The 13017-nt window shown below is 55.3% G+C and overlaps 1 protein-coding gene across 1 annotated transcript in view; it reads left to right on the top strand.

Moving 5' to 3' along the window:
* Positions 1 to 2770, top strand: part of LOC133354628 (breast cancer anti-estrogen resistance protein 3 homolog) — a 30742-nt gene extending 27972 nt beyond the window's left edge. Inside the window, exons 8-10 of the mRNA XM_061571643.1 lie at positions 421 to 532; positions 1144 to 1449; positions 2170 to 2770. Coding sequence (XP_061427627.1) covers positions 421 to 532; positions 1144 to 1449; positions 2170 to 2345 — 594 coding nt within the window. The 3' untranslated portion in view covers positions 2346 to 2770. The remainder of the gene's footprint in view (positions 1 to 420; positions 533 to 1143; positions 1450 to 2169) is intronic.
* The last annotated feature ends 10247 nt before the right edge of the window (positions 2771 to 13017 follow it).

Here is a 13017-nt window from a genome sequence, read left to right as displayed (position 1 = left end):
TGTGACGGGATAACGATGTTGGGGTAACGTTGGGGCGACGTCGTTGGGGCAACATTGTTGGGGTTACGTTGTTTGGGTAACGTTGTTTGGATAACGTTGTTTGGGTAATGTTGTTGGGGCAACAATGGGGTAACGTTCAGGTAACAATGTAACAATATTGGGGTTCATCTTCTTGGTTCTTTCGGTGACTTTACCGAAAGAACCAAGAAGATGAATCCCTGCAGTCACGAAAGCTTTAAATCTAAAAAAATATTGGGGTTACGTTGGGGCAACGTCGTTGGGGCAACGTCGGAGTAACGTTGGGGTGAGTTTGGTGAGTGGGGTGAGTGGAGTGGGGTGGGGTGTTAGTGAGGGGGGGGGGTGGGGGCTGGCGCCGTCGTCTTTGGCGATCGTCGTGACCGTGGCGTGCGTCCCCCCCAGGTGTCCCGTCTGGAGCGGACGTGGGAGGTGCTGCGCCGTGCCCACACGCAGAGCGCCGTCGCCTTCGAGAAGGAGCTCAAGCCCTTCCTGCTGGCGCTGCAGCAGGGCAAAGGTCAGCCGCCCTGTCCCCGTCTCTCTTCTCTCTCGTGGGCTCGGTCGCGGGGGTGGGGGCGGTGGCGGGGGTCTGTGGGCCTCACCCGGTGTAGGTCGTAGCGGCAGCTGACAAGGCCGTGGTTTGGCGGACGGGACGGGATTCGCCGGGTGGCTTGAGGGAGGGAGGGAGGGGGTCGTGGGGTCACCTCGTAGGCAAGTTGGGCCATCGATGGAATTCGGCCAAAACGTCCAAGTGCAGCGTCCTGCCGATGGGGAGGAGGGCGTCGTTTATCCGTCACGGGGTGCAACGCCGCGGCGATTGCAAAGCGGTTGTCAGCTGCCCCTACGATGCCCCGATTGGAACTGTTGGGTCACATTCAAGAATCCCCCGCGGATAAACACCGAGGATTAATAGCAATGATGTCATCATGATGATGGTGATAGTTTTCAATGTCAACGTCATCAATCTCCGCACGCGCCCAACGTAAAGGCTCACTCTGTCTCTCTCCCTCTCTCTCCGTCGCATTCCGTCTCTCTACATCCATCCCCCTCTCTCTCCGTCGCTCTTCATCGCTCTGTCTCCTGCTGCCCCTCTCTCCGTCGTCTCCCCTCTCTCGTCGCCCACCGCAGTGCACGTCGACGCCCGGGACACCAGCGTCCCGCACCTCCTGCCGCTCGTCTCCCTCCTGGAGGAGCCGATGCCGCCGGCGGAGCCGTCCGCCGCCGGCCCGGCGTGGCCGCCGCTGCCGGCTGAGAGGACCGGCTCGGGCGGCGACTGGGAGCGGGAGTGGGCGCGCGGCGGCGCCTCCGCCGGCGAAGCGTGGGAGCAGCCGGGCGACGCGGGGATGGAGGCGGTGGTGGCGCATCTGCAGGCCGGGCGGGAGATGGCACGCGACGCCGCCCTCTACTCCGCCAACGCCGAGCGCCGGCTGAGAGGTGCGGGGCGGGCGGCTTGCGATTCGCAGCTTTTAGGCGAGGGCAAAGGAGGGGTAGTGGTAGTGATAGTGGTAGGGGTAGTGGTAGGCCTGGTTCTAATTGTCGTCATCGTTACCTCGCTGTCCCACGATTGGCACCGCGTGCGGCCCTGCCGGCCTCCGTGAGGGCTCTTGCCACCCCTCCCTGTGATCCACGTGCACACTTGGGGTGGAGGCTTTGAATAACACAAAATAAATATTATTTATTTTAATTTACTTTTTTACCAGGTAAGGGCCCGCTGAGATGTGTCGCTCTTGTTCAGGAGCGACCCTCGCCATCGCAAATGATAGCTCAACGAAGTGGCGGCTCATCATCATCATCATCATCGTCGTCGTGTGGAAATGTACAGCAGCCAAATGCTCCTGACGCGAGACGTTGATTCTAAATGTGGAGGGAAAAACCGGAGGAAAATCCACACCCCCAACAATGGGGAGAGAGTGAGAGACACGCAAACTCCAAATATACAGCAGCAGCAGGCGTCAGGGTCCGGATCGAACCCACGACCTCCTGTATACCAGGCGAGGTAGTCAACATCTCGCCAGACAGTTGTCCTTACCCGCGCACACTCCGATTAGCGCGGCTCGCTACGCACGGTGCCGTGTCGTCCCCCCTTTGCGGCGCTACCCCCCCCCCCCCCGCCCCCCGCCGACGCTCACCGATCGCCGTGCTGTCGCCCGCCAGGATTCTCGGTGGACCCCGCGACCCTGGAGACGTTCCGCACCGAGTTCCACCTGCGCCTCTACTGGGGCAGCCGCGGCTGCCGGGCCGAGCGCCACGAGCGGCTGCACAAGTTCCACCACATCCTGTCGGCGCTGTCGGCGCGCCTCGAGTCTCCGCAGCGCCACTCCGAGCTCTGACACGGCTCGGCAATGACGCACGGCGCTGGCTCCGGCACGGCCCGGACGGAAGAGGAGGATGACGAGGGCGACGCGGCAAACGACTTCCACCACCGGCGCTCGCTCGTGCCGGCGCCACTGACGCCGGCGGTGTCCAGCGGGCGCCGGGACCGCGACGGAGCCCCCTGGGCGACGCCCGAGTCGTTTGCGCCGGTGGCGTTTTTTTGTTTTTCTTGCCGCCGAGACCGCCGGCCGGCCGTTCTGGGCGGGCCGCGACGATGGCGGGCGTGGACGACGAGAGCCGCGGTCGCGGTCGGTTGTAAGCGACGGACGGACAAGTGAATGTGCGGCGGTGGTGGCCGTGTACGAGGAGGAGGACACGGAGGAGGAGGTGGAGGAAGACGAAAATGTGAAGGGAGGACCGACGTGAATTGTGACGGCGAAGGGCGTCGAACCAAAACACTGGAAAGGGCGCGAGGGGGGTGGGGTTGTGGGGTGGGGAGGTGTTCCCCCATCAGTTGGGGGTGAGGGTGGGGGGGTGGGGGGTAGCGGAGATGGGCGGCCACCGCGCCGCGACTTGGTGCAGTGGTTTTCGCGGACGCTTTCTTCCGCCCCTAATGCACAAACACACAAAAAATGAAATCCCGCAAAGACTCACCATCGACGGGCGCCGAGAACCGGCAAACCGCTCAGGCGGGAAACACGCGACACGACCACCCCCCCCCCCCCCCCCCCACAAAAAACACAAAAAGCACGGCTCCCAATCTCGGCCCAGAAACCAACGGCAGGGCCTGCCAGCTCCAACGTCATCACCTCCGCTGCGCGATCGGTGCCGCTACAACGATGCTCGCAGCCGGGGGGAATCGTCAAATAAAATTGGAGGGCCGCCTCAATCCGGGCCGCGGATAAAGCCAACGAAGGCACGGACCCGGAGGGAATCAATTCGTGGTTTCATTGCACGGACCACGAGGCTCTCCTCCCCGCGGTCTGCAAGACGAGATTCGGCGCGTCCGGTCCGGAGGTCGGGGCCCGATGCCGTTCCCCGCCCCCCATTTTCTAAAGACACGCTTTGCACTACGCGGTGACGACTTCGGAGTCGCCGCCAGCACCACCTTTTAGTATTTCTCGATCGGAACGCGAGAGAGGCGTGGCGGTCGACCCACGTTTTTACTGGCGGCGGATGACGATGGCGCGTGGCGGCGGCGGCGGCAACGGCGGAACCGGCCCGAAATGTTTTTTGAAACGGCGACGCGGTTTTTTGTTGTTGTAAATAACGGTCAAGGTAAGTTATGAAACGTGCCGAGCGTAAGTGTGGACGAGCGCACGGAGAGCTCGTCCCTCCACCCCCCGCCTCGCCTGGGAGGTGCGTGGAATCGCCGTTCGTTTACGGATGTCGCGTCTCGCGGCCGCGTTCGTCCATTTGCCCCGCCGGAAACTGATTTGTCCTGTAAAATAAAAGATGGAATATATAACGACGTCGATTAAAAGTTAAAAAAACTTTTTTTTGGCGATCTCTTAAAAAAGCACCGCGTCGCGTTCCCGGTTCCCGTTCGGTCGTCTTGGTTCCGGTGTGCGCGGGTGGCTCCCGGCACGAACCGTCGCTCGTCACGGAACTTCTAACTAAACTATAAACTAATTTTATTTTCATTAGACCTCCTTTGCCAGTACCAAAATATAATACAGTGATCCCTCGTTTATCGCGGTTAATGGGGACCGGAACCCCTCCCGATAGGTGAAAATCCCGAAGTAGGATTGGCCCCCTAGGAATTTCCGTCTATGTGTGTGTGGGTACCAGAATGTTTAAAATATGTATATTTATACTTTATATATATATTTTACTTAAATCTATTTAATTATAAAACCTTAATATAATACATTCACTCTCTCTCTCATACGAGATACGTATTATGGTGTTCTACACTCACCAATGACAGTTGTATCTTGAGACTTGACTCCAGTAATGACGACGGCGACGATGACAATGACGACGATGACAGACCTGTGCAGTTCGATGAATGTGATGATGAATGATGATGATGGTGTTACTGCACAGGTATAACGAGGCCTTTAAATCAGTTCGAAAAATCCGCGATGCACTGAGGCCGCGAAACTTGAACCGCGAAGTGGAGAGGGATTACTGTAATAGGGTTTTCCCCTTTTTTCTGGCAACAAAACTGAAACCTTTTTACAAGGATTCATGTCTGCATTAACCACAACACTTGCATACCTCAGCGACTGTTTTCGCTGTGGTGGTCCCCACCTGATCAAGGATGCTTGTGTTGCGCCCGAAACGTCGTGATTTAATTTAGTTTTCACTTTTATATTTTTATTTTATTATCATTTTCACCTACGTGACTTTACCGAAAGAACCAAAAAATATGGATCATTGCAGTCACGAAAACTTCAAATCTAGAATAAATCATGATATAATTATCGTTATGTAACAATGTGCATGTGGAACGCCTTCGGGCTGCGCACAGCAGAAGGCATCATTGTCCCACCCGCCCGGCCACAGCGGGCGAATCATGGTCAGCATGACGATCAAACGGATCACTTCAAATCTCAGAAGCAAATTGAACGTGCAGTCAATGGTGACCGGGCTAAGACCATCAACTGACTGCACTTAAGAACCAGATTTAATCACAAGAGGATTCCATGTAAGTCTGTGGGTCTCTTAGTGAGTTTGTGGGTGTCTATGCGAGTTGATGAGTCTCTGTGTGAGTCAGTGGTGACCGTGCTAATACCATCAACTGACTGCACAAGAGAACCAGATTTCATCACAAGAGGATTCCATGTAAGTCTATGGGTCTCTTTGTGAGTTTGTGGGTGTCTATGCGAGTCTATGAGTCTCTGTGTGAGTCAGTGGTGACCGGGCTAAGACCATCAACTCATTGCACTTGAGAACCAGATTTCATCCCAACAGGATTCCATGTAAGTATATGGGTCTCTTTGTGAGTTTGTGGGTCTCTATGCGAGTCTACGAGTCTCTGTGTGAGTTATTGGTGACCAGGCTAAGACCATCATCAACTGACTGCACTTGGGAACCAGATTTAATCACAAGAGGATTCCATGTAAGTCTATGGGTCTCTGTGTGAGTTTGTGGGTCTCTATGCGAGTCTATGAGCCTCTGTGTGAGTCAGTGGTGACCGTGCTAAGACCATCAACTGACTGCACTTAAGAACCACATTTCATCACAAGAGGATTCCATGTAAGTCTATGGGTCTCTTTGTGAGTTTGTGGGTCTCTATGAGTCTCTGTGTGAGTCAGTGGTGACCAGGCTAAGACCATCATCAACTGACTGCACTTAAGAACCAGATTTCATCACAAGAGGATTCCATGTAAGTCTGTGGGTCTCTTAGTGAGTTTGTGGGTCTCTATGCGAGTTGATGAGTCTCCGTGTGAGTCAGTGGTGACCGTGCTAATACCATCAACTGACTGCACTTGAGAACCAGATTTCATCACAAGAGGATTCCATGTAAGTCTATGGGTCTCTTTGTGAGTTTGTGGGTCTCTATGAGTCTCTGTGTGAGTCAGTGGTGACCAGGCTAAGACCATCATCAACTGACTGCACTTAAGAACCAGATTTCATCACAAGAGGATTCCATGTAAGTCTGTGGGTCTCTTAGTGAGTTTGTGGGTCTCTATGCGAGTTGATGAGTCTCCGTGTGAGTCAGTGGTGACCGTGCTAATACCATCAACTGACTGCACTTGAGAACCAGATTTCATCACAAGAGGATTCCATGTAAGTCTATGGGTCTCTTTGTGAGTTTGTGGGTGTCTATGCGAGTCTATGAGTCTCTGTGTGAGTCAGTGGTGACCAGGCTAAGACCATCAACTCATTGCACTTGAGAACCAGATTTCATCCCAACAGGATTCCATGTAAGTATATGGGTCTCTTTGTGAGTTTGTGGGTCTCTATGCGAGTCTACGAGTCTCTGTGTGAGTTATTGGTGACCAGGCTAAGACCATCATCAACTGACTGCACTTGGCAACCAGATTTAATCACAAGAGGATTCCATGTAAGTCTATGGGTCTCTGTGTGAGTTTGTGGGTCTCTATGCGAGTCTATGAGCCTCTGTGTGAGTCAGTGGTGACCGTGCTAAGACCATCAACTGACTGCACTTAAGAACCACATTTCATCACAAGAGGATTCCATGTAAGTCTATGGGTCTCTTTGTGAGTTTGTGGGTCTCTATGCGAGTCTATGAGTCTCTGTGTGAGTCAGTGGTGACCAGGCTAAGACCATCATCAACTGACTGCACTTAAGAACCACATTTCATCACAAGAGGATTCCATGTAAGTCTATGGGTCTCTTTGTGAGTTTGTGGGTCTCTATGCGAGTCTATGAGTTTCTGTGTGAGTCAGTGGTGACCAGGCTAAGACCATCATCAACTCACTGCACTTGAGAATTCCGGTTTAACCACTGGTAGCGACTGAAACCTGAATTTCAGCAAAGCTGTCACCCCCTGCGGTTTACCCCGTATTCTTCTTGTACAGGGAAATTTACAAAATGTGTCTATTTGTTTGCGTTTCTCCCTTGTGACGGGCCATTGTAGGATGAACGTGGCGATCATAAGGGGCACGGGGTTGACCGATACAGTCTGAATTGGTCTGTAGTAATAAGGTAGGGCACTGATAAGGGGTTGACAGTCTCACTTACCACCGCACCTCTTTATGAAATAACTACGCAGGCTGTTCTGTCCACTTTTACCCCTTGTTTCCACTGGCACATCCGAGCCGGAACCAAACCGTGCTACGCTGGCCCTCTCAAGACGTTCGAATCCGTGCTGGGGGCCAAGCAGGGCCCAGCGGCACGGCTCGGAGTTATGCGATGGGGATAAAAAAAAAAACCAGGAGTGTGCCGAGCTGGCACGGTTCGGCACGGCTCGGTTGTGCAGTGGAAAATACACGGCTGAGCAAGCCTAACGGGCTACACGAATACACACGTCCCTCTGCATCCTTTATTACTCAGTGTCGCATCTAAATATAATGCAGGTTTCTATATATATGATGTAGGTTTTTATATATATGTGTGTGTGTGTGTCTTGGTGACACCGCACTTCAGAACCCGGCTACCCGAGTTCGATTCCCGCTCACGGACACCACCGCCACCCCGAGTGATCGCCATTGTCTGAGGAACCTGGCTTTTGTATTGCGTCATCGCGCTGCAGAATGACGTCATTTGCGTTTGCAGCATGACATCATTGCGTTCGCAGCATGACGTCAATGCGTTCCGGCATGGCGTCATTTGCGTTTGCAGCATGACGTCATTGCGTCGCAGCATGGCGTCAATACGTTGCACCATGACGTCATTGCATTGCAGCGTGACGTCATTGCATTGCAGCGTGACGCCATTCCGTCGTGGCATAACGTCAGTTTGTTGCATCCATGTCTTTGAACTGCAGCATGGCGTCAATGACTTGCAGCGTGACGCCATTGCGTTACAGCGTGACGTCACTGTATTCCAACGTGACGTCATTACATTGTAGCCCGACGTCAATGCGTTGCAGAATGGGGTCGTTTTTCAGCGCGAGGGTCGTATTGCTGCATGACGTCATCGCGGCATGACGTCACCGAACACAGCAGCCGATCTCAGACACGGGAGTCCCCCCGGCCCGGCGTCGTTCAAACGACCGCAGAGGGCGGCCCCGTGGGGGCAACGCCGGCGCCCGTCAGCCCGCCAGCCCACCAGCCCGCCCCCCCCGCCAGCCAGCCCGCCAGCCCGCTAGCCCGCCCCCCCCCCGCCAGCCCGCCAGCCCGCCAGCCCGCGGCAAACGGATTCGGTGTTGACGTGAAGCGTCGTTGCATTGCGGCATGACGCCATTTTTTACGTCGCGACCGACATGACGTCATCGCGTCGCTGCATTGCGTCATCGCGGTGTGACGTCACTGTGAGCGCCAACACCGCGGGGCGGTGGGAGGGAAGAGTTCAGTCGAGCAAAGTGGGCAGCATGACGGGGCGGGGGCGAGGGGAGGGGCAGCATGACGGGGCGGGGGCGAGGGGAGGGGCAGCATGACGGGGCGGGGGCGAGGGGAGGGCAGCATGACGGGGCGGGGGCGAGGGGAGGGGCAGCATGACGGGGCGGGGGCGAGGGGAGGGGCAGCATGACGGGGCGGGGGCGAGGGGAGGGGCAGCATGACGGGGCGGGGGCGAGGGGAGGGGCAGCATGACGGGGCGGGGGCGAGGGGAGGGGCAGCATGACGGGGCGGGGGCGAGGGGAGGGGCAGCATGACGGGGCGGGGGCGAGGGGAGGGGCAGCATGACGGGGCGGGGGCGAGGGGAGGGGCAGCATGACGGGGCGGGGGCGAGGGGAGGGGCAGCATGACGGGGCGGGGGCGAGGGGAGGGGCAGCATGATGGAGTGGGGGCGAGGGGGAGGGGCAGCATGATGGAGTGGGGGCGAGGGGAGGGGCAGCATGATGGAGTGGGGGCGAGGGGGAGGGCAGCATGATGGGGGGGGGCGAGGGGGGGGCAGCATGATGGAGTGGGGGCGAGGGGAGGGGCAGCATGATGGGGGGGGGCGAGGGGGGGGGGCAGCATGACGGGGGGGGGCGAGGGGGGGGGGCAGCATGACGGGGGGGGCAGCATGATGGGGGGGGCGAGGGGGGGGGCAGCATGACGGGGGGGGGCGAGGGGGGGGGCAGCATGACGGGGGGGGGCGAGGGGGGGCAGCATGATGGAGTGGGGGCGAGGGGAGGGGCAGCATGATGGGGGGGGCGAGGGGGGGGCAGCATGACGGGGGGGGGCGAGGGGGGGGGCAGCATGACGGGGGGGGGGCGAGGGGGGGGCAGCATGATGGAGTGGGGGCGAGGGGAGGGGCAGCATGATGGGAGGGGGGGGGCAGCATGACGGGGGGGGGCGAGGGGGGGGGGCAGCATGACGGGGGGGGCGAGGGGGGGGCAGCATGATGGAGTGGGGGCGAGGGGAGGGGCAGCATGATGGGGGGGGGCGAGGGGGGGGGCAGCATGACGGGGGGGGCGAGGGGGGGGGGGCGAGGGGGGGGGGCAGCATGACGGGGGGGGGGCGAGGGGGGGGGCAGCATGATGGAGTGGGGGCGAGGGGAGGGGCAGCATGATGGGGGGGGGCGAGGGGGGGGGGCAGCATGACGGGGGGGGGCGAGGGGGGGGGCAGCATGATGGGGGGGGGCGAGGGGGGGGCAGCATGACGGGGGGGGGGCGCGGGGGGCAGCATGATGGAGTGGGGGCGAGGGGAGGGGCAGCATGATGGGGAGGGGCAGCATGATGGGGGGGGGGCAGCATGATGGGGAGGGGGTGGGGGCGGGGGGCAGCATGATGGGGTGGGGGGGGGCAGCAGATGAGGAGGGAGGAGGAGGGGAAGGGGGAGATGGAATGAGCGGGCCTATGTAGTGAGTCTGTGGGTATTATGCGAGTACTGCACAGGTCTCTGTGCGAGTCTGCGGGGTCTCGATGCGAGTCTGAATCACAAAGCCCGTGGGTCGTGAGTGGAGTTCCGTGACTGGCAATGGCTAATGGTGCAATTAATGAATGAACAGCCCTCTGGTTAAAGCTTTCAGGGATTCATCTTCTTGGTTCTTTCGGTAAAGTCACGTAGAATGGAAATAATAAAATAATAAAAATAAAACAAAATATTAAATTCAATAATAGCATATTATTTTATCTTTATACGTGACTTTACCGAAAAAAACAAAGAATAATTCCTGCAGTCACGAAAGCTCCAAAATTAAGATTGAAAAATAAAACAATAAAATAATTCTCACGACGTTTCGGCCACAACGCAAGCAGCCGTCCTCAGGTGAAGAACAGGTCTGTCGATAATACAGAGTCTGGATGACTGAGGACGGCTGCTTGCGTTGTAGCCGAAACGTGAGAATTATTTTATTATGTTTTATTATTTCAATTCTACGTGACTTTACCGAAAGAACCAAGAAGATGAACAGCCTCTGGTTAATAGCGACACACACACAGGACACGGATACGCCTGTAAACTGTGAGCACATTTGTTCATAATGCAGGTTTTTTTCTGGGTTAGATCGCGTAAATATATAAATGTGTCGTTAAACCCGCCACCACCCCACACAGCCAACTAATGGGTTGTCACGTGAACCGAACGTGGCCAATTCGTCACTAGAACAGCACTAGTGTGTAGTGTAGTGTATAGTGTAGTGTATAGTGTGTAGTGTATAGTGTGTAGTGTATAGTGTAGTGTATAGTAGTGTAGTGTGTAGTGTAGTGTATAGTGTAGTATACTAGTACAGCACTAGTGTATAGTGTAGTGTATAGTGTGTAGTGTAGTAGTGTATAGTGTAGTGTATAGTAGTGTAGTGTGTAGTGTAGTGTATAGTGTAGTGTATAGTGTAGTATACTAGTACAGCACTAGTGTATAGTGTAGTGTATAGTGTAGTATACTAGTACAGCACTAGTGTAAAGTGTAGTGTATAGTGTAGTGTATAATGTAGTGTATAGTGTAGTATACTAGTACAGCACTAGTGTATAGTGTAGTGTATAGTGTAGTATACTAGTACAGCACTAGTGTATAGTGTAGTGGAGTACACTAGTACAGCACTAACCGGTGTGTTGGAGAGCAAAGCCACAACATTTACAATCTGAGTACGACGTTTCGCCAGTAATTACAACCAGCTTCATCAGGCAACAGCCAGATTTGTGGAGAAATCCTCCTATTCAGTCCCGCATGTTTAAATATACGATATAAGATATTAATTTGGGTACTCATTTGAGGCTGAGTCGACCTCGGGAAGCCCAGGACCGGTTCAGATAATCGTCATTGGTTTTGGCCGTTAACAGCACTTGCCCTGGGCCGTCGCCTAGGTCGACTCAGCCTTAAATAAGAACAGCCCTTGGTGCGATGTGCGAACACCGCACACTAGGGAGACAAAGACGGCCGGGCGTGGTGCTGGCCACCCACCCCTCATGGTGCCATTATTGGCCTTCATAGGTGCTCGCGAACAGCACTTGGCCCAAGAGCCTGATAAGGCTATACGGGGGATCTTTATCTGTGGCCACGAGCTATAAATGCCACCCAATGCCACCACCAGAAGCAGCATCCTTGCCAACCGCTGTTAGGGTCCTTGAATTATAAGCCCAAAAAAGGCTTATCGGTACAATCCACGGTGGCAAATGCTACCAATGATTTTCTCGAGGGGTTTTGTGTGCAGATCACAGATGCGGATGATAGCGAGGTCCTCGTGGTAGCCGATTACGAGGGAGATGTCGCGAAAGCAGGATTACTGCAGTACGTTTAAGGGAATAAAAAAAAAGTCAATCAGATTAACACCGTAGCCTTGTGTGGCGTCACCAAACAAAAACATGAATATAGTTTAGAGAAGAAACATCCAAGGTGCTATGTCTACGGAATGAGGAGAACTTTCAAGTTTAGTATAAAATGTAATCGATTAGTATCAAATATTATCGATTATTACCATTGCTTCTGCCCTGCGCCAGCACGCAATACAATCTTATCCGTTTGGACAGATTGTTTATAACTCATGGAGTGGTTTAATTTTGCATGTTATGAGCCTACGTCGAGAGCAATCGTGACTCTATAAACACCGTCAATTAAGCCATTTAAATTTCCATCGCGAACACCAATCCCACTTGCTGTGCTGCACTGAGAGCCAGATCAAAGCCCCCCCACGCGTGTCCCCTCGTCAAGGGCGCTACCAAGTCTGCAGAGAAAGGGGGATGAACTAGTCTGCGCCAAGTTAAATATTTATATAATAGAATGATGACTATAAAACACATTCCTGCGGAGGGAGCTGGTAGGAACGTTGGGTTGCTCGGGCAATGGCCAGGGTCAACGGCGGCGTGGTGTATTCCGCAAATATGCCCGACTGTGAGGGCGGGCACAAGCCGGCGTGAGTAGGTTAAACGTTGAGTTTTATAAGGGCACCACGGGGTGACCAGCCCCTCCCCACCCAGCCCCCCTCTCCCCACCCAGCCCCCCCTCCCCACCCTTCCCCTCCCTCCTCACCCAGCCCCTCCCTCCCCACCCAGCCCCTCCCTGCACGGCGAACGGACGGACACAATAATCCCCTGTGGGCTGGTGTAACCAGGAGGTTCCTACCAGTAATATGTATGTCGACGGAGGAATACATAACAGTGCCAAGTCTCTATAGAGGAGTGATGAACTCACAGGCTAAGCATATGGCATCAAGGGCTGTACCAAGTCTGACGCATGAATGTCCCTCACGGGCTGTGCCAAGTCACTTAAAATAAGAGGGGGGGAGGGTGGTGAATAATTGTGTGGCACGGGTTGAACCAAACGCCGCATGGAGGTGTAAGGGGGTTGCCTAACTTCTCTCTGCAGGAGGCCCAACAGCAGCCGCGTCGATTCGCTCTCGTGATGCAAATGACAAACGCAGCAGAAATTCCACCGACAAATGCTTTTATGTAACCGGTCATTATTAATAATATAATTATTATAATACAGCATGCACGCATTCCCCCCTCCCCCTCAGCTCATTCGCCGACTATCGGAGAGCGCTCTCTAGCGATCAGCTGTCTCACACAGCAGAGGGCGTTCGTGGCCGTAAAAGCGCCCCGTTCTCAACCGGCACCAAAGAGCGTGCAGGACCTTTGGCCAAATCTCACTGCCGGTCGAAGGCCTCTCTCCCTGTCGGCGCCGCGTATGCGGCAGAGGTCGCAAACGGGTTTTGATTCCTTACCCGTACCCGGCCACACCAGGGTCGAAAACG

The sequence above is a fragment of the Lethenteron reissneri genome, chromosome 48 (genome assembly GCF_015708825.2).
Source record: "Lethenteron reissneri isolate LAM-NWPU_2019-01 chromosome 48, ASM1570882v1, whole genome shotgun sequence".
Taxonomy (NCBI): Eukaryota; Metazoa; Chordata; class Hyperoartia; order Petromyzontiformes; family Petromyzontidae; genus Lethenteron; species Lethenteron reissneri.
Note: the sequence above shows the minus strand (reverse complement) of the source record. Positions and strands in the feature narration are given on the sequence as shown.